Raw genomic sequence first — 21042 nt, forward strand, 5'->3', positions numbered from 1 at the left:
AGTTGTGTTCATACACTGTCAAGACCAACATGCATCAAGACAAGGTGATGAGAAATATCATTCAAACCTTTATTTCAAGTCAGGGCAAACATGCAGGCACACACACATTCAAACATATAGCAACGAGTACAAATTATCCTCTGAATGGATAGTTCGCAGTCAACATTACCTGCAGACTATTGCACATTATCAGTTTGAAATGTTCTTACATTGTACAATTTTTCCAGGTTTATAAGACCAAATCCCGTTGAGATACCGGTACTCCAAAGTTTGAGTCATGCATCTCGCATTTAGAGAGAACAAAGAAAATATACATTTTAAAAGGTAATTTTCCAATCCTCTTTACAAAACTAGGCCAATTGAAAAGGTGAAGCACTGCAATTGTAAAATAAACTATCTACCAGAGACTAAACTGTGGATTGCGCAGTCTGGAAGTAAGGCACAGCTGGTGATGCTTTCACATTGTAGGTGTGTAGAGGGTGTAGAGCAGTGAACACCTTGGTATGGGTGTTATTTTGGTTGTCGTCATGACGATGCCCCAAGGTCACCACTTCCTGTGTTTGGGGTCAGTTGTTGCAGGAGGTCGAGGAAGAGCTCAATGCGGCTGAGGAGTGGAGCAGTCTTTTCAGCACGCAGTATCTTGGAGTAAACATTCTTGTAGGTCTTCAGGAGCTCCTCGTCCTTATTGCTATTGTAAAAGAAGAAACATTCTGAATAGGTCTTGATTTGAATCAAAGCTATGCTTACATGTATTAACATTCCTTATTGATGGTGTAGGGATACTGAGATTATGATACCCTGACCCCTATCGCCACTGTGCACTGTCTTAGAGACAAAGCTTTCTGCTAAAGAAGCATAACAATGATTGACACTTGTTAAAGAGAGGGCTAGAGGAACAGCTCTGTGTGGAGGGACATTGACACTGGGAGAGCTGTGGCAGGGTAGGACCAACACACTGGGATTCAAATGCTAAGGGTTCTTTAGATACTCAAGTTATCTGCTGGCCGTAGTACAGTGTATTGAGTGAACCAGTAGTGCTATTAGAAATCCTACATAACGACCAGGCTTACACAATGACCTTTTATGCATCTCTTATCTTCCCACTAACTTCACTTGCCCATTTCACTCCTTCTCCAAAACAGTTACCAATCCATCCAAGAAGAAATGGATAGAAAATAGCAGATGCTCTGGGCTGTCCTATAAAGACCAAGCTACTACTGACTGACTGACCAGTCTTAAGATGAAAAGATTTCGGAAGTTTCAGTATTATGCTTCTACTAGATCTCATGTTTAGTCCTGGTTTAGCCCTCTGCAGGACAAGGTTAACCAGGCTGGGTACAACCAGTCCTTTCCTCACCTTGGTTTGCGCTTCATGGCCGTCATCAGTTTGACCAGCTGCAGCAGCAGGAAGGAGAAACTGGGCTCAAAGACGCCAATCAACTTCATCACTTCTATGGTGTTCAGCCCTGAGGAGGTGGTGCCATCTGCACCACTGTCAAGGGGTCTTGTCAACTCTGGGCAGTCTGTCTACAAAATAAATAAAAATTACATTCATGTGGAAATTTACACATAGAAATGTGAGTTATAGATCTATCATTCTACTTGAATGCAAGTCTAAGAAGCAACAAATATGTTCTATGTGCACTATTTCTATGCTTCCTGTTCTTACGTTGTGTTTTTGCGTCTTTCCCAAACTTTTTAATAGTCCCGTACCCCTTCAAACATTCAACCTCCAGCTGCATGCCCCCTCTAGCACCAGGGTCAGCACACTCTCAAATGTTGTTTTTTGCCATCATCGTAAGCCTGCCACACACACACAATACATTTATTAAACATAAAAGAGTGGGTTTGTCACTTCCCACGAGCCGGGTTGTGACAAAGAGCGCTTATAGGAACAGAGCACAAATAATAATCAATCATTTTGCTCTTTATTTGACCATCTTACATATAAAACCTTATTTGTTCATCGAAAATTGTGAATAACTCACCACAGGTTAATGAGAAGGGTGTGCTTGAAAGGATGCACATAACTCTGCAATGTTGGGTTGTATTGGAGTCCCAGTCTTAAATCATTTTCCACACGCAGTCTGTGCCAGTATTTCGTTTTCATGCAAGTCAGGGCCGAGAATCCACTCTCACATAGGTACGTGGTTGCAAAGGGCATCAGTGTCTTAACAGCGCAATTTCCCAAGGCAGGATACTCTGAGCACAGCCCAATCCAGAAATCTGGCAGTGGCTTTGATTAAATTAAATTCACAGAACGACAATGAGGCTCTCTTGTTCAGATATCAGTAAGTGGACTGGAGGCAGGGCATGAAAGGGATAACGAATCCAGTTGTTTGTGTTGTCCATTTGGGGAAAGTACATGTGTAATTGCACACCCAACTCACTCAGGTGCTTCGCTATAAATCACATTTTACATTGTCCGTAAGCTTGAGTTCATTTGCACACAAAGAAAATCGTACAATGATGGAAATACCTGTGTGTTTCCTTGTTAATGCAGACAGAGAAGAGCACCAACTTCTTAATCATAGCCTCAATTTTGTCCGGCACATTGAATATAGTCGCTGTAATCCTAGATTCAGATCATTCAGGCGAGAAAAAACATCACCCAGATAGGCCAGTCGTGTGAGAAACTCTTCATCATGCAAGCAGTCAGACAAGTGAAAATTATGGTCAGTAAAGAAAACTTTAAGCTCCTCTCTCAATTTTTTAAAAACGTGTCAATACTTTGCCCCTTGATAACCAGCGCTCTTCTGTATGTTGTAAAAGCGTTACATGGTCGCTGCCCAAATCATTGCATAGTGCAGAAAATACACGAGAGTTCAGGGGTCTTGCTTTAACAAAGTTAACCATTTTCACTGTCGTGTTCAAAACGTCTTTCACGTTGTCAGGCATTCTCTTGGCAGCAAGAGCCTCTCTGTGGATGCTGCAGTGTACCCAAGTGGCGTCGGGAGCAACTGCTTGCACGCGCGTTACCACTCCACTATGTCTCCCTGTCATGGCTTTTGCGGCATCAGTACAGATATCAACATGAGCAGCAGCTACAGTTGAAGTCAGAAGTTTACATACACTTTAGCCAAATACATTTAAACTCAGTTTCACAATTCCTGACATTTAATCCTCATAAAAATTCCCTGTCTTAGGTCAGTTAGGATCCCCACTTTATTTTAAGAATGTGAAATGTCAGAATAATAGTAGAGAGAATGATTTATTTCAGCTTTTATTTCTTTCATCACATTCCCAGTGGATCAGAAGTTAACATACACTCAATTAGTATTTGGCAGCATTGCCTTTAAATTGTTTAACTTGGGTCAAACGTTTCAGGTAGCCTTCCACAAGCTTCTCACAATAACTTAGGTGAATTTTGGCCCATTCCTCCTGACAGAGCTGGTGTTACTGAGTCAGGTTTGTAGGTCTCCTTGCTCGCACACGCTTTTTCAGTTCTGGCCACAAATGTTCTATAGGATTGAGGTCAGGGCTTTGTGATGGCCACTCCAATACCTTGACTTTGTTGTCCTTAAGCCATTTTGCCACAACTTTGGAAGTATGCCTGGGGGTCATTGTCCATTTGGAAGACCCATTTGCGACCAAGCTTTAACTTCCTGACTGATGTCTTGAGATGTTGCATCAATATAGCCACACTTTTCATTCCTCATGATGCCATCTATTTTGTGAAGTGCACCAGTCTCTCCTGCAGCAAAGCACCCGCAGAACATGATGCTGCCACCCCCGTGCTTCACGGTTGGGATGGTGTTCTTCAGCTTGCAAGCCTCCCCCTTTTTCCTCCATGTGCAGTTGCAAACCATAGTCTGGCTTTTTTATGGCGATTTTAGAGCAGTGGCTTCTTCCTTGCTGAGCAGCCTTTCAGGTTATGTCGATATAGGACTCGTTTTTACTGTGGATATATACTTTTGTACCTGTTTCCTCCAGCATCTTCACAAGGTCCTTTGCTGTTGTTCTGGGATTGATTTGCACTTTTCACACCAAAGTACGTTCATCTCTAGGAGACAGGACACGTTTCCTTCCTGAGCGGTATGACGGCTGCATGGTCCCATGGTGTTTATACTTGTGTACTATTGTTTGTACAGATGAACGCGGTACCTTCAGGCGTTTGGAAATTGCTCCCAAGGATGAACCAGACTTGAGTTCTCCAATTTCTTTTCTGAGGTCTTGGCTGGTTTCTTTTGATTTTCCCATGATGTCAAGCAAAGAGGCACTGAGTTTGAAGGTAGTCCTTGAAATAGATCCACAGGTACACCTCCAATTGACTCAAATGATGTCAATTAGCCTATCAGAAGCTTCTAAGGCCATGACATTTTTTTCTGGAATTTTCCAAGCTGTTTAAAGGCACAGTCAACTTAGTGTATGTAAACTTCTGACCCACTGGAATTGTGATACAGTGAATTATAAGTGAAATAATCTGTCTGTAAACAATTACTTGTGTCATGCACAAAGTAGATGTCCTAAACGACTTGCCAAAACTTTAGTTCGTTAACAAGAAATTTGTGTAGTGGTTGAAAAACTAGTTTTAATGACTCCAACCAAAGTGTATGTAAACTTCTGACTTCAACTGAAAAAAAATGGGGGATTTTTTTTTACAAAATTTTTTTTTTTTTACAAAATAAAAATAAAATTTCTCTTAATCTTTTTTTTGTAAATCACATTTTTATTTGGCCTACCCCCGAAGGCATTGTGCATATCCCAGTTGGGAATACCTGCTCTACTTGCTTATTTTGTCACAGACTGAAATTAGGCAAACTATTCGTTTTAGCAACCAGGAAATGGCGGAGCGATTTCTGCATAGTACAACAAGTGGGAGGAGGTGTGGAAGTAGTTGGTGGTTAAATGTAAGCGATGATTGTCAAACAGAAGGGGAGTGCCTCTGCTACAGCAGTAGGTTATATTTCTGTTTGTGTCTGTACCTCTGTGTGGTCCTCTAGCAGCTCTTTGTGGATAAGCAGGAAGGCATGGCGTGTGTCTGTCAATATATCCAGGGCTCCTGTCAGGGTCTTCAGCTTGGCCCCACTGCTGCTCTGACCTGTAAACACACATTGTTACTCAATGACACCACCTTTTAGGAGACTATGACAGTTCTGACCTGGCTGGGAGTGTGCCTGGCCCTGGCCTGGATGAGTGAGCCTGACTGACCTGCCATGGTGAACTCGACGAAGGCCACCCTCTCCAGCAGGGTGCGGAGCAGCTCGCAGGGCGCGTCCTTCAGGCTGAGGAACAGGAGGACAGCCTTGCTGTAGTGCAGCTCTGCCAGGCTCCTGTGCTGCTTCCTCAGGTGCTCATCCCCCACCTGGCACAGAGGAGGAAACATCCAGAATATACTACACAGACTGAACACCTTAATGCTTTTCTACAGATGCAACAACATTTAAATGGTTTAAAAACAGGACGACTGGTAGATATCTTGCTCTAGATACAGTGTTTGTCCTAGGTCAGGTCCTTACCTGGTTGCGGAAGCAGCTGTGGTACATGGAGGCCAGGCGGTGGTGGATGGTGGCAGCTCTGTACTGGTAGAGGGGCTGGCGGGCCGACTCGGTTTGCAGGTCACAGTACTTCAGAGACTTCAGCATGGCCTCTGTCACCTCCCGCTCAATCTGGCAACCCACAGCAATGAAAACTTAGTTATGGATTACTGTGCTCCTACAATTTTCACACCGGCGCTAACCATTTCACCTAAGGCAGCATATAGAGTCCGTATGGTTAGTTAACTTGCTAGACATTTCCCATTCTGTTCATTCACCTACTATGAATCTATCCAAGTGTTACCTGTTCCTGAGCCTTCCTGGACAGAGGGGCGTAGTCCTGCAGCAGAGTGGCCAGGGTGAAGTAGGTAGTGGACAGCTCCCAGTTGACTGAGTCCCACACTGCAGGGTGGTTCCCTCTGGTGGCCAGGGAACGCATAGCCCTGAGGTAGTAGTCTATAGCCTGGAGGGGGAGAGAGCGAGTATAAAGGTCCCTGCTCCATTTTCATTAGCACCAACTCTTACTGAAAGCGTAGTGTTTTTAAGTTGAATTGCCCTACTTAAAAACCTCTGGCGTGGAAAATTGTAAGATTATGTTATAATGTTTGTATTACATTATAATAGTTGTTACATTCGACAGAATAGAGTATTGTGTGTGTGTTCCACTGAGGATGGACCTCTATGAGATAGCACTGACAGAGGAGATTTACGATGTCTTTGGGTAATAAAGCCTAAAGAGCATTCCAGATAACATGAGCTAATGGTTCTGTTCTATGCCGTATCAGGGAGAGACGGTTCCCTTTTGGAGTGAGGGGGCCAGATACTGGTCTTTACAATGAGAACTGTTGACACAGCAGTAACTGTCTGCTATGTTTTATAGATATCTTTCATACAAATCTTAACCTTTGAACTGTTCCTTAGATCTGTGATTCGTCATGTAAGTTGTGAGGGGTGTATCTTGGCTATAAAATATCTTTGTACTTTTCTGTTGGTACTTTTCAATGGTTCATTAGAGATAGCGCATCATTGAAAGTCAAAAAGGCTATTGCAAAGCTCTTATTAAAAAATGTGTAGTTTAAGTATAACTCTGACTGGTGTGGGAAGTTTGTAACTCTCCTCATTTGGTAAAGCAGAAAAATGCCACCACACCTCACAGAGCATTTATGCAGCAGTTGCCAACATGACAGGAAAGTGACTGGCACAAAGATAAGCGGGTCGTTTAGCCTTCATGCCTTTCTATTTATTGTGGAAAGCAATACGGGGTTGGTGTAGTCATAGAAATCATGTCTATTACATAATGATATTTCTATTAGTGTGGTAGCGGTACCTTATTGTAATAGAGAGACTCCTCTGGGGAGAACTCTCCTCTGCTCAGGTCTGCAGATGTAGCACAGTGGGCCTGGGCACAGATCCTCATCAGCCTGCCTGTGTTGCACAGCAGCAGGGAGGTGTTGGTGCTGTCCTCAATGGCCTCAAAGTCCTTCATGCCCTTCTCAAAGCACGAGAAACTCTTCTTCCATATCTCCTGTTCAGCTATAGATACAGACTTCTTCACTGAAAAGGAAGGGGGTGGGGGTTTAGAGTGAGGAAGAGGCTCATATTTGTTTATTTTAGGTCTGTTTCCTGAAGAAAGTTATCGTGTTTCAGAAATATTTCTTATATTGCTTACAGCAGTCATAAATTAAATCAATAGTCAACAAATCAATCATTTACACAAAATCATCCTCCATAACTGATAGGCCAGACTCCCTACCTTCCTTCTCGGTCTGCATGGCAGCAGCCTGGTTCATGTAGAAGACTCCGATCTCGTTGCGAATGTTGCCCAGCCTCTTCAGTACCTGGGCTAGCTGTTCAGGGCCATGCTCTTTCACCACCCCAGAGGTCAGCAGCTCGTAGGCCGCCTCGTAACACTTACTGCTCACAAACAGCTGGTACTCTGGGTCCGTGGCCAGGTCACTGGCCATGTTAAAGGCTGGGGGACAGTCACACAGGCCAGACTGATCTAATTTGTAACAACAATGATGCACTGCATTTATATATAGGATTGTTCAAGCTTTTAAGTATTGTAATTTAGCGTTTGTCATTACAGGTTCTTGCTTCTGAAAAGCATTACAGCAGGGATCATCAACTAGATTCAGCCGCGGGCCTTCAAACCTTGCTGTATACTTGTATACAATCACATATCTCTATTGTGCGTGGGAATACTTGGAAACAGATTTCTTATATTACAATCATTTGGAGCTGATTTCCTGGTGTTTTTCCAGTCTTATGTCCAACAATGAAAAATACTCAAAGCCACCCGCGGGCTGCCAATTAGAGAACCCTGCAACATTAAATGGCAAATCTACAGAATACCGAAACCTTTTGTGTCAATTGTGAAGTGACGTGGAGGGATGCGTATGTGTTTATTGATGAAAAGTGTGAGTGTCTCCTCACCCTGGCAGCTGCTCTCTCTGTGCAGGCTGTGCAGCACCTCCTGGTCCTCCTTGGTCTGGTAGCTGTACTCCTCCAGGTAGGCAGCACGGTTACTGGCATTCTGGGCAAGCATCAGCTGGATGTCCCCACACAGAGACAGACACTGGCTGTGGAACAGCAGCACCCGCGAGTGCAGGGTAATGCTCACTGAACAGTAGGCATCTGCAGAGGGAGGGAGCGAGCAAGAGAAAGATAGATGAAGGAAGGGCGATAGCAAGGAAGATTCAACTCTATTTCAACAGGTCCCTCATTATCCATCAGTCCAATCTCAGACAGCCAATCTGATCACGGTTAACTACATGTCCCAGAATGCCTAACTGAACCAGAGAGGAGACACTGACCGTGGCACTGCAGGGCCAGTTTGATGTAGCGCAGTGCCCGGCCGTACTTGAGCAGGTTAGTGGCAGCGTCTGACAGTACGTAGTAGGCCTTGGACGCCTTGAAGAAGAGCTGCAGCTTCATACGGTGCTGCCAGGACCCTGGGATCATCCCTGACCGGGTCGGATGCTTCCGGTCCTCCTGGAAGGGACCAGCTGTACCCAAGAGATATAGGGGCAGAGAGAGGGGATAAGAGATAGATAGGAAAAGAGATATAGGGGCAGAGAGATAGATAGGGTAAACGATATAGGGGCAGAGAAATGGAGGTATTTATTAGGGGCTCTTCACATATAATGAGGAACCTGCTCATTATGGTACAACATCCTTCATTATCAATATTGTAGTATATCTATGCTTCTTGATGGGGTCAGTGATGGCCAACCTCTGTCCAGGAGGAGTGCGATCCCTTTCTCCACGGCCTTACTCCCATCGTCGTACCTCAGGGGGATGGGGGTGTTTGGGTCAGCAGCTGGGAGGTCACTCTCCTTCTTAATGCTGCCGTCCACTGCTTTTAGGCCCTGCCAATCACATCCAAACAATATATAAAACATATACAGATGCACACATTCATCAACGACGTCACACCTGCCCAGACCTAGATGTTCCCACTGCATCCATCTCCAGTGCTTGGAAGACTATTCCACATGGCCTCAAATTGCGCTATTCTGTTTCTCTCCGTCGCCCATACCTTTTCAATATTTAACTAATAATGCCTTTGATTCTTCCACAGTCTTAACGATGGAGGATCATTTGATTTCAAGAGTCTTTTTTTGTTGATGATTGACGAGAAAAATATGGTCCAACCCATTGGCTATCTCACCGCACCCTCATATGCCATGTCTTGAAATAAGCAGATAGACGTATTAAAAGTACATTTACATTCCCATAACTATCACTACACTGCAGTAGAGGCTCACCTTTAAGACATAGCTGAGGACATGCCGACATCTTTCCTCCTTGTCTTGAGAGACGGGAAATGCGTAGATTGGCTGCAGCGGGGGGAAACATTACTTCATTGTCTCGATAGATGTTCTAAGACTCACTCTGTGTAGTGGCAAGTTTCTAGTTAGGTCAAGATATGTCAACATTTCCATAATGTCACCCAAACAGCATAGCTAGCGATAAACGTGTGACACTCACCCTGATCTGGTGAGTGGACTTGTACTTCTCTGGAACAGACAGCTCCCCCACTGATTTGATAATAGCTACAGCTTTGCTATCATCCTGTGAGTCCAACGTGGTACTAAAGGAGCCGTTCTCATCACTGTCCTCTGGTAGGTCTTCTGGATCCTCTTCATCATCCTCGTCACTGTAGCTGTCCTCTGAGCCCCCAGCCCGCAGCGACTCCCCCCCAGCTCCCTCCTCTGGAGGCTCGTCCAACTGGAACAGCTCTGCCAGCATGTAGTGGGCCGATGCTATGATCTGAGCCAATCAGAAAAGGGAGAGGACGGTTAGAGAGAGGGAACAGGCTAGCCACATTTCTCATCTTTCGATATCAATGAATTGCACAAACATTTTAGAAACAATCAAAGGCCTTTGGTCTTGTGGAGTAAGTAAGAGTACGAGTCCAGTCCATTACCTGTGGGTGTCTGTCCTGGTCCAGGAGCTTCACACAGTTGAGGAGCAACGTTCTGATTGTTCCATAGTGCTTCCTGTTCTGGCTCTTCTTCAGCATCATGTTGCTAGCCACTCTGCAAGAACAACAACGCACATTCTACAAAACAGAATGTATAGTCTACTGCCACCTGTTGAATTTACTGTATTTGCAATTACTGCACTGACTGATAACCCTATGTTTTGTGTACTGGTTTCAGGGATGTGTAGATAATGTTCCAGGTGCCTACTTGTAAAGGAGCACAGCCACTGGCAGAGTGAATGGGTTCTGGCATTTCTCCTCTGCTGCTTCCTCACAGAGAGTGGTGAGGTCATACAGCTTTACAATGTCACTTCCACTAGCTGAGGAAGCACAGAAACAGGACAGTAAGATTAAGTAGGGCTACTGCCACATAACTGTTTAACTACCAGGTAATTATCACGTTCATTTTGTAAGTCCTACAGGAGTTAGCGAGTGTGTTGTGTTATCTCCCACCTTTGAAGAGCCAGTAGGTATGGCCCTCTTTGGTGCAGTTAGACTTGAGGAAGGACAGAATGTTCTGAGCGATGTCTTTCACAACCCTGGTTGAGAAGGTGGAGTTCTCCAGATCAGGGATGTCTTCCGTTTTGATCATCTCATATTTCTGACCAAAGAACAAATCAGCGCTAACTTTATAACAGTGTTTACATTTTAATCATTTAGCAGACTCTTATCCAGAATGACTAACAGGACCAATACAGGTTAAGTTCCTTGCTCAAGGACACAGACAGATTTTTCACCAAGTCGGCTCGCGGATTCGAACCAGCGGCCTTTCGGTTACTGGCTACCTGCCCAGTGTTAAATTGTGAATATGTACAGTACCAGTCAAAAGCTAGGACACCTACTATTTCCAGGGTTTCTCTTCATTTTTACTATTTTCTACATTGTAGAATAATAGTGAAGACATCAAAACTATGAAAAAACACATACGGAATCATGTAGTAACCAGAAAAGTGTTACATCAAAAAATATTTTAGAGAGATTCTTCAAAGTAGCCACCTTTGCCTTGATGACAGCTTTGCACACTCTTGGCATTCTCTCAAACAGCTTCATGAGGTTGTCACTTGAAATGCATTTCAATTAACAAGTGTGCCTTGATAAAGTTAATTTGTGGAATTTATTTCCTTCTTAATGCGTTTGAGACAATCAGTTGTGTTGTGACAAGGTAGGGTTTGTATACAGAAGATAGCCCTATTTGGTAAAAGATCAAGTCCATATTATGGCAAGAACAGCTCAAATAAGCAAAGAGAAACAACAGTCCATCATTACTTTAAGACATGAAGGTCAGTCAATCCGGAAAATATCAAGAACTTTTAAAGTTTTTTCAAGTGCAGTTGCAAAAACCATCAAATGCTATGATGAAACTGGCTCTCATGAGGACCGCCACAGGAAAGGAAGATCCTGAGTTACCTGCTGCAGAGGATAAGTTAATTAGAGTTATCTGCACCTCAGATCGCAGCCCAAATAAATGCGTCAGAGTTCAAGTAACAGACACATCTCAACATCAACTGTTCAGAGGAGACTGTGTGAATCAGGCCTTCATGGTCAAATGTCTGCAAAGAGACCACTACAAAAGGACACTAATAATAAGAAGAGACTTGCTGGGCCAAGAAACACAAGCAGAAATCTGTCCTTTGGTCTGATGAGTCCAAATTTGATATTTTTGTTTCCAACCGCCATGTCTTAGTGAGATACAGAGTAGGTGAATGGATGATCTCTGCATGTGTGGTTCCCACCGTGAAGTATGGAGGAGGTGGTGTGATGGTGCTTTGCTGGTGACACGGTCTGTGATTTATTTAGAATTCAAGGCACACTTAACCAGCATGGCTACCACAGCATTCTGCAGCGATACGCCATCCCATCTGGTTTGCACTTAGTGGGACTATCATTTGTTTTTCAACAGGACAATGACCCAAAACACACCTCCAGGCTGTGTAAGGGCTATTTTACCAAGAAGGAGAGTGATGAGTGCTGCATCAGATGACCTTCTCCACAATCACCTGACCTCAACCCAAATGAGATGGTTTGGGATGAGTTGGACCGCAGAGTGAAGGAAAAGCAGCCAACAAGTGCTCAGCATATGTGGGAATTCATTCAAGACTGTTGGAAAAGCATTCCAGGTGAAGCTGGTTGAGAGAATGCCAAGAGTGTGCAAAGCTGTCATCAAGGCAAAGGGTGGCTACTTTGAAGAATCTCAAATATATTTCGATTTGTTTAACACTTTTTTGGGTACTACATGATTCCATGTGTGTTATTTCATAGTGTTGATGTTTTTGATTTATTCTACAATGTATAAAAAAGTAAAAATAAATAAAAACCCTGTAATCAGTAGGTATCTCCAAATGTTTGACTGATACTGTATATAGGGTTAAAATGACAAATTTGGGCATTAAAGACAGGGCTTATTTACCTGTACGATGCCATTGACATGAAAGCACATGACGAGCTCTGGAACATTGCACATCAGATTGTCCAGCCAGTAGTCAATACCCGTGAGAATGTTGATTGGCTTGTTGTTATCCCTGAAAAAGAAGGAACCTTCTAGGTATTTTGCAGGAGAACATTGCTGTGGAACAGTAGTAAACCAATTAAAATGTTTTATATTGACTGGCATGAATGATGCTTCTGGGGCCATTGTTCCCCGCTTTACGTAATTCTGACCTGAGCCGCAGGCTGACAGCTGGGTAGCGCCCTCCTCCAAAGATAGGCATGTTGGACCCCACCAGCATGTGGATGTCCTCAAATGTCCACAAGATGTTCCTCACAAAGTCATTCCTCAAACCCTGTAAAATAAGTTGAGGGAAAAGTTGAAGGGATTCTTTAATTCAATAGATTAAACTAATGCCAACTAAACAAAAGACACATCTTTAATCATCCTGTTGATTAATAATTTTCTTAGCAGTAGCCTACCTGACTGTTCTCCCCCTCGTTGAACAGTGTGGTAAGGTTCTGCTCTTTGGAAGCCACTTGTCCCAATGCATACTTGCTGTCCATGGGAACCCCTTCCTGTAAAGAATGGACATACAGTCACCAAGGAAGACACAAGCTCAACAACACAGACTTAAGGTACTGCGATTCCTGCTCATTTCCATAAAGGGAGACCTACCTCTTTGTGTGCTGCAGACTCCTCGGAGTCTGAAGCGGTGCTAGTGAAGGTAGCGGGCCAGGAGGGACCAAACTCCTCTGCCCGACACCCCTCATCAGGGTTGTCTGAGTCAGGGACAGGCTCTGCGGCTCCATCACCATTAATACTGGAGAATACATGGAGGAGTTAACCATTAGGATTTACTCTGGCTAAAATAAGATTCTTGTTTCTATTGCAAGTATTTTTTCACATTAACAAGTAGGCTAGTAGTCCAACTACGGCTGTGGCGGTCATGAAATGTTGTCAGCCGGTAACTGTCATGCAAAGGACTGTTGTTCTCACGGTTATCGACTTAATTAACATAAACATGTTTAGCATCTCCGGGCTTCCACACATAAAAGCTGCTGATGTGCACCTTTGGAACATCTAGGCCTGCATTTTAATAAGTCGAATGGAGCGGCTACTGTGTTGAGCATAAAAGTTAATACACTTAATTTAAAGTTAATTATTAACTTTTGTTGTGATAGGCCTAGAAACCTCAGAATGTCTTAGAAATCAAAACATTTGGGTTGCATGATATGACTATATTGATGATTTGTGTGGCAAGCAAGTTAGGAGATATCTAGTCAATGGAATATGGAATTAAAATGACAGAATTAAAAGTGAAATCAGAAGGAAAGGCTACAATGACCAAAAGCCAACAGGCAAGCTGCTATTTATAATCTGAATGGAGTTGTTATTTGAAGGCTAACTGTAGGATGGTGAGAAGCACAGTAGCGTTATGGCTAGCCTCAATTAGCCTAGTTACCTAGTTTCTATCAGTTTGATGCAGTCAAAACCGGTATGGGATGATAAATAACTAGCAGTATACTAGCATGAGTTAACAGTGGTTGCGGTCTCTCTCTCTCTCCCCCTCCGCCTGCTCCAGTGCTCCGAGCCTCCAGCGTCTTATTAACACATTCACCGCACATCCCCTCGACCACTCCATAGCAGCTACAGCTGCTCGCTCTGTGCCTCTCTCTCCCTCCCTCCAGTTAATTGCTCCGGTTAATAAAGTAGCAAAACAATTGGATTTTCTGCTGCTTTCCTCACTTGGATTGGACCGGGTGTGGACAAGACCGGCTCCATACGGGGATGGGTCTGGTTGTCCTTATGTCCATTCGGGAATGGGTTTTAAAAATGTATTTATCCATATTGGGTCCAGGGCTTTCCCATATCGGAACAGGAGCTCTAACTCCCATCACCATTCCTCATCACATAGATTATTTAGATTCAATCATAAAGTGTTTAGAGAGTGATTAGAGAGGGACTATAGAGTGCTGAGTACCAGGCCATTAGTGAGGACCGTTAGAAAATTGGATAGGCTACCCATCAGCGCCATTAATTTGCGCAGTTTTGGATGAGATTACCGTGACCAACGGTCAGAGGGAATTGGACTGCGGTCATGACTCGTGACTGCCGGTGTGGTGGTAATGCGGTCACTGTGGCCCTAAGTCCAACAGCCCTAAGTCCAACCTCAAATAACTCACCTGTAGTAGAGGAACTTGGACAGGATTGCTTTTTGGTACCAGTGTTCCTTGCTCTTCTTTTTTCTCTGCCACTTTTGATCTATTAGTCTCTGGTAAAACTCCTTCAGCCATGTCCAATCTCCTGTCTGTGACAGAGCATACATATAGATCTTACTACTATACTGGCTACAATCAAAGAAAAATACAATCAAATGTATTTCTACAACCATTGTCAATCATTCAGACATTTTCAGGCTTTCTCACTTCCACAGTGACATTAAAACAGGCTTATTCTCCACTGGCTGTCTAATTGTACCTGAGAGGACCTCATGAAGAGCTCCTGAATGTCCAGTTCATCAAGGAGGAGAGTCCTTCCCACGCGGTGGACGGCCATACTGACATGGGACTTACTGTAGGGGATCTTTAACAGCTTCTTGATGTTCTGAGTAGAGAAGAGAATGAGACAGTTAGGTTCAACAAACCCCTTTGATTACCAAACATGTCAAATACATAACACAGTAGCAAAACAAATTCTAAGATAGACCTACCTCAGAGTCTGACACCACATCAACATCATCCCCAATAGAATCAATGAAGTCATAGGCCATCCCAAAACTGTAGACAGAAGAACATACAAGTACATGAGCACCTTGCAACAATTCAGTGATGATGCATACCACCAGATACCACATCTTGTTTTGAGGACTGAATAACCAGCACTTCACCTGGAGAAAGGCTTGCTCTTGCTGCTGGACCCTAGTACAGTGGACCCTGCAGGCCCAAGTTGGGGACTCTCCCGGAGCCAGTTGGCAGGAGGAAGCTTCAGGTCTGTCTTCTCCTGCAGTAGTGCATAGGTGGTGGGTGGAGGGGCAGCAGAGTACTTCACCACCGCACGGCTCTTTATTTCGTTGTTGCCAAGGCACATCTCCAACTCCTTTGATACACGTAAACAATGGTAGCATTGATGGTAAACTCAGGCAACTTGATTCAATATAACAAGTAGATAGCTAGATTATTGTGAAGTTGGATGCAACTAACTTAATACATGTACATATCCCATGTATGTGCAGCTAGCTAGCTACAGATATAACATGCATAGACATAACTGCAGTTCAAAGCTAGCTAGCTAGCTACTGTACAGCTTACCTGTCTGCCAGTAGTACTGGCAATATCACCCCCACTGTCATCTAACGTTACGTCTTCACTTCCACGGTCTGGAGGGACGCCATCCTCTCGGTTCCCTGGTGCTGAACTCATTTTCTGTCTGGAATTCAAGCTAGCTACTTGTCACAAAAACGAATGCTGCCCAAGGGGTAGCCGTCCTTAGCTAACTAACTAGCTTCCTGAAAATGTCAACAACAAAAACACAGTGACAACCTAAATGAATTGCAAGTGCTGGCTAGCTAGCCACTGTAGTTGCTAATCTACCACCAGCTGATTAGATACCTAGCTAGCTACCTAACGTTATAGCTTTACACATCAAGCGACATATTGGTTCATCTGAGCGAAACGATAAAATTCTCAAGATGAATAACACTAATTCCGTTCTGCAGTCATCCAGACTGTATCAACACCACCTGCTGCGTTATTTTGTTTGCTGCTGTTGACAGAACACACGTTTGCGTAAAGACACAGATTATCCATTATATTGACCAGATATTCTAGCCGCCGCTCTAACAATAAAAAGAAATGAGGGGTGGGACAAGATGGCGGAGTAAATGGTCGCATTAAACTGAGTTCCTAAACTTTAAATTGAATTCAAACCCTAATTTGAGTTTGACGACGAACACAGAGTTAAAGTTGCGTTTCTTACTGTATTTTTTCTTCTTTCAATTAGTTTGGTGGTTCATCGAACATCTCTTTTACACTTTGTTATACTTAAGTTCAGCCAATAGAAGCTAGCAAAAAATCAGCGTTAGCTAGCTAGTAGCCTTAGCTGAGATAGAAGCTAACAGTGTAGAGGGAGCTGTCGTAACCGAAGTGAGTACTGTCAACTATATGGACGATTTTGACACCCCCAGAAGTAACGGTACCGAGGTTGCAGAAATTCTTCGGTACAGGTGTCCAAATAACCAATTCGAAACCCCCCCAACCTGAAGAGACTACGAGAAAGTGACGCCGGGCAGACTCAACCATCCACCCCAGCAAATGAAGCCATCTTCAAGGCAATCCAAGGTTTAAACAATAACGTTACATTTGACGAACAAGCTATTCGGCTGAATGGCTTTGATGAGAGGATTTATAAAAAATACCCTATCGATTGCAAACGTTTCCAAAACTACAGAGTTTAATGCAGCAGGCATCAAGGATATCACTAATGATGTGAAACTGTTGAAAAATAAAGTTGATGCCCTGGCAAAAGAAAACGAGGAGCTGCGCACAGCCAGTGCTGAACCAGACGGATACAACCACGGATGGGGAGCTGAGACTGAACGGGCTACTTGAAACTGATGATGAGAATATCAAATAGATTGTGATTGACATTATTGGGAAGTTTGTTCCATACCCCCCTGCTACCCTGAACATCGCGGTAGATGTTGTACACTGTCTCGGGGGAAAGATAAAGGAGAACAACAGACAGGTCATCATATGGAGTCTCTCCCTACTCAAGTGCAGTTACGGTATATTAACTACAGAGTCCGAGCATTTATCCCAAGACCAATGCAGTGTGATCATTGTAAAGCTTTTGGTCATGTATCAAGTGTTTGCAGAAGGGAGAAGCCGAGATGTCCAAGTTGTGGAAAATATCATTATGTGTTATAAAACTGAGGCATATGTGACATGTTGCAATTACGGTGGGAACCATGTAGCCACGTCTTTCGAATGCCCCACAAGGGTGAAAGAGAATGAGTTGGCCAAAGTCAGGGTTGCACAGAGCATTTCATATGCAGCAGCTGTGAAAAGGGTTGAGGGTTTGAATGGTGCACCAGAAGAGTCCATGGTGGTGGATAGGCCTACACTGCAGGCTGTAGGGGTTGCCTTTCACCAGCAGGATCCTGACATTTGAAAGGTTAAGACTTTGTGGCCCTTTATAGCTATGGTAAATAATGGCACTGTCAAGGTGGAGAGAAGACTCTGGGGCCTTTCAGAACAGGTGTGTGTATATATATATATATATACACTGCTCAAAAAAATAAAGGGAACACTAAAATAACACATCCTAGATCTGAATGAATGAAATATTCTTATTAAATACTTTTTTCTTTACATAGTTGAATGTGCTGACAACAAAATCACACAAAAATTATCAATGGAAATCAAATTTATCAACCCATGGAGGTCTGGATTTGGAGTCACACTCAAAATTAAAGTGGAAAACCACACTACAGGCTGATCCAACTTTGATGTAATGTCCTTAAAACAAGTCAAAATGAGGCTCAGTAGTGTGTGTGGCCTCCACGTGCCTGTATGACCTCCCTACAACGCCTGGGTATGCTCCTGATGAGGTGGCGGATGGTCTCCTGAGGGATCTCCTCCCAGACCTGGACTAAAGCATCCGCCAACTCCTGGACAGTCTGTGGTGCAACGTGGCGTTGGTGGATGGAGCGAGACATGACATGTCCCAGATGTGCTCAATTGGATTCAGGTCTGGGGAACGGGCGGGCCAGTCCATAGCATCAATGCCTTCCTATTGCAGGAACTGCTGACACACTCCAGCCACATGAGGTCTAGCATTGTCTTGCATTAGGAGAATCCCAGGGCCAACCGCACCAGCATATGGTCTCACAAGGGGTCTGAGGATCTCATCTCGGTACCTAATGGCAGTCAGGCTACCTCTGGCGAGCACATGGAGGGCTGTGCGGCCCCCCAAAGAAATGCCACCCCACACCATGACTGACCCACCGCCAAACCGGTCATGCTGGAGGATGTTGCAGGCAGCAGAACGTTCTCCACGGCGTCTCCAGACTCTGTCACGTCTGTCACATGTGCTCAGTGTGAACCTGCTTTCATCTGTGAAGAGCACAGGGCGCCAGTGGCGAAATTTGCAAATCTTGGTGTTCTCTGGCAAATGAAAAAACGTCCTGCACGGTGTTGGGCTGTAAGCACAACCCCCACCTGTGGACGTCGGGCCCTCATACCACCCTCATGGAGTCTGTTTCTGACCGTTTGAGCAGACACATGCACATTTGTGGCCTGCTGGAGGTCATCTTGCAGGGCTCTGGCAGTGCTCCTCCTGCTCCTCCTTGCACAAAGGCGGAGGTAGCGGTCCTGCTGCTGGGTTGTTGCCCTCCTACGGCCTCCTTCACGTCTCCTGATGTACTGGCCTGTCTCCTGGTAGCGCCTCCATGCTCTGGACACTACGCTGACAGACACAGCAAACCTTCTTGCCACAGCTCGCATTGATGTGCCATCCTGGATGAGCTGCACTACCTGAGCCACTTGTGTGGGTTGTAGACTCCGTCTCATGCTACCACTAGAGTGAAAGCACCGCCAGCATTCAAAAGTGACCAAAACATCAGCCAGGAAGCATAGGAACTGAGAAGTGGTCTGTGGTCACCACCTGCAGAACCACTCCTTTATTGGGAGTGTCTTGCTAATTGCCTATAATTTCCACCTGTTGTCTATTCCATTTGCACAACAGCATGTGAAATATATTGTCAATCAATGTTGCTTCCTAAGTGGACAGTTTGATTTCACAGAAGTGTGATTGACTTGGAGTTACATTGTGTTGTTTAAGTGTTCCCTTTATTTTTTTGAGCAGTGTATATATTACTGATATCATGTGACACTTAGATTGCACTTTATTTAACTAATTATGTGACTTCTGAAGGTAATTGGTTACACCAGATCTTATTTAGGGGCTTCATGGCAAAGGGAGTGAATAAATATGCACGCTTGAAACAAGTTTTTTTTTTTTTTAATTTCACTTTACCAGTGTGGACTATTTTGTGTATGTCCATTACATGAAATCCAAATAAAAATCTAGTTAAATTACAGGTTGTAATGCAACAAAATAGGAAAAACGCCAAGGGGGATGAATACTTTTGCAAGGCACTGTACTCATTCAAGGGTTTTTCTTTATTTTTTACTATTTTCTATATTGTAGAATAATAGTGAAGACATCAAAACTATGAAATAACACATATGGAATCATGTAGTAACCAAAAAAGGCAACTGACTATAAGTTACTAGCCCATGTCTATGCCAATGGGCTAAAAAAAGGCCTTGATGATATAATAAGTGAAACTCAAATCAGCCTTCATTAAAGGAAGGAGTATTTATAACCATATATGATTGGTATTAGATATTTTAGATAACAATTATTTTCTGTTGTTTTTTTGATTGTTTTTTTACAGATTTTTATTTAGAACTCTACTTTTGTGTTCTCCCCGAATTTATTTTCATTGTTTTTAAAAATGTTTTTCTTTTTTTTATTGCAACAATACACATCAATACAGGGACATTCCTGTGAATACAATGAAAAAAATAAATACCAGTCGAACCCCCCCCCCACTAATATCATTATATATCATCAATCACTTTACAGACATTCTCCCCGAACGTCTGTAAAGTGATTGATGATATATAATGATATTAGTGGGGGGGGGGTTCGACTGGTATTTATTTTTTTCATTGTATTCACAGGAATGTCCCTGTATTGATGTGTATTGTTGCAATAAAAAAAAGAAAAACATTTTTAAAAACAATGAAAATAAATTCTAGCCAATGAGAGGGCAGATACGCGTTTGAACAACAGGCACAAAGGTTTCCACTAATTACCACAACCACAAAGCTATATGTAAAAATTCATGAAAACAAACATTTGCTTTTTATTCAAGGTTAGGGTTGGGTTTCAAATTTTAAGAATATATTTTCTAGAAATATGCAGTTTATTACTTTGTGGCAACTAGTGACAACCAGGCACAACTCCAATATAAAGTGTTTTTTCTCAAAGTTGCCGGGATGTCACGTGTCCTACTTATTTCAGTACACACGTAACAACCCAATAGTTCCGAAACTTCTATTCGATCAAATAAGACACACTTAGTAAATAATTAATTCATTTTTTTGCAAACCAAATTCGGCACTCTGTGACCTCCATACAAAAACTCCTGGCTTGGTGAACAGAAAAAATAAAAACGCCACCTGCTGGAGAAAACAGATTTTGTGCCCAGTTTCTTTTGCTTTATTTTTATTAACATCAAATCAATACAGAAAGTACAAGAGGGAACACAAGTATATATAGATTATATACAATGTCACATTACAATTACACAAGGACCTTAAGGGACATACATACACTTACAATTCTAACAGCTTTTTTGTTAGTAGAGTATTTAACTGTCTTAAAATACAGTTCAATTTCTTTTTGTATTGTAAGAAAATGTGTTTTTTTGTTTGTAAATTTACATTTGTGTATATGAAATTTGGCCAAAAGAATAATGAAATGAATTACATAAAAATGTTTCAGCTTATTTCTATCATATGTAAAGTATCCAAGTAGTACATCTTTCCACAATAGTGTAAGATCTTCATAAATGTGTT

At 43.1% G+C, this 21042-nt stretch overlaps 1 protein-coding gene across 3 annotated transcripts; it reads right to left on the bottom strand.

Annotated features, from left to right (window-relative positions):
• Positions 1–48: 48 nt before the first annotated feature.
• On the bottom strand, positions 49–17645 carry LOC139562602 (erythroid differentiation-related factor 1-like). Of its 3 annotated transcripts, XM_071380415.1 has the most exons (26): positions 16370–17628; positions 15703–15899; positions 15282–15490; positions 15105–15171; positions 14873–14998; positions 14578–14702; positions 13070–13214; positions 12874–12969; positions 12625–12746; positions 12374–12485; positions 10420–10567; positions 10175–10286; positions 9910–10021; positions 9471–9752; positions 9248–9319; positions 8713–8848; positions 8294–8485; positions 7914–8114; positions 7231–7479; positions 6805–7031; positions 5782–5940; positions 5460–5609; positions 5152–5305; positions 4926–5041; positions 1358–1527; positions 49–688 (listed from the first exon to the last, which is right to left on the bottom strand). In XM_071380415.1, exons 2-26 carry the CDS (start codon positions 15811–15813, stop codon positions 526–528), a joined length of 3756 nt encoding a protein of 1251 aa, XP_071236516.1. In that variant the 5' UTR covers positions 15814–15899; positions 16370–17628; the 3' UTR covers positions 49–525. The 3 variants fall into 3 exon arrangements, with proteins under 3 accessions (XP_071236516.1, XP_071236517.1, XP_071236515.1); XM_071380416.1 differs by having other exon boundaries at positions 7231–7449; positions 15703–17645; XM_071380414.1 differs by having other exon boundaries at positions 15703–17645.
• Between the last annotated feature and the right edge of the window lie 3397 nt (positions 17646–21042).

Source organism: Salvelinus alpinus, chromosome 32, assembly GCF_045679555.1.
Source record: "Salvelinus alpinus chromosome 32, SLU_Salpinus.1, whole genome shotgun sequence".
Taxonomy (NCBI): domain Eukaryota; kingdom Metazoa; phylum Chordata; class Actinopteri; order Salmoniformes; family Salmonidae; genus Salvelinus; species Salvelinus alpinus.

Coding starts and splice junctions, on each gene's coding strand:
- LOC139562602 (XM_071380414.1), bottom strand. CDS start 15,813: ATGAGTTCAGCACCAGGGAACCGAGAGGATGGCGTCCCTCCAGACCGT. Junction 14,999..15,104: donor ATGTGGTGTCAGACTCTGAG/GTAGGTCTATCT, acceptor TTCTCTACTCAG/AACATCAAGAAGCTGTTAAA. Junction 13,215..14,577: donor TCCAAGTTCCTCTACTACAG/GTGAGTTATTTG, acceptor TGTATTCTCCAG/TATTAATGGTGATGGAGCCG.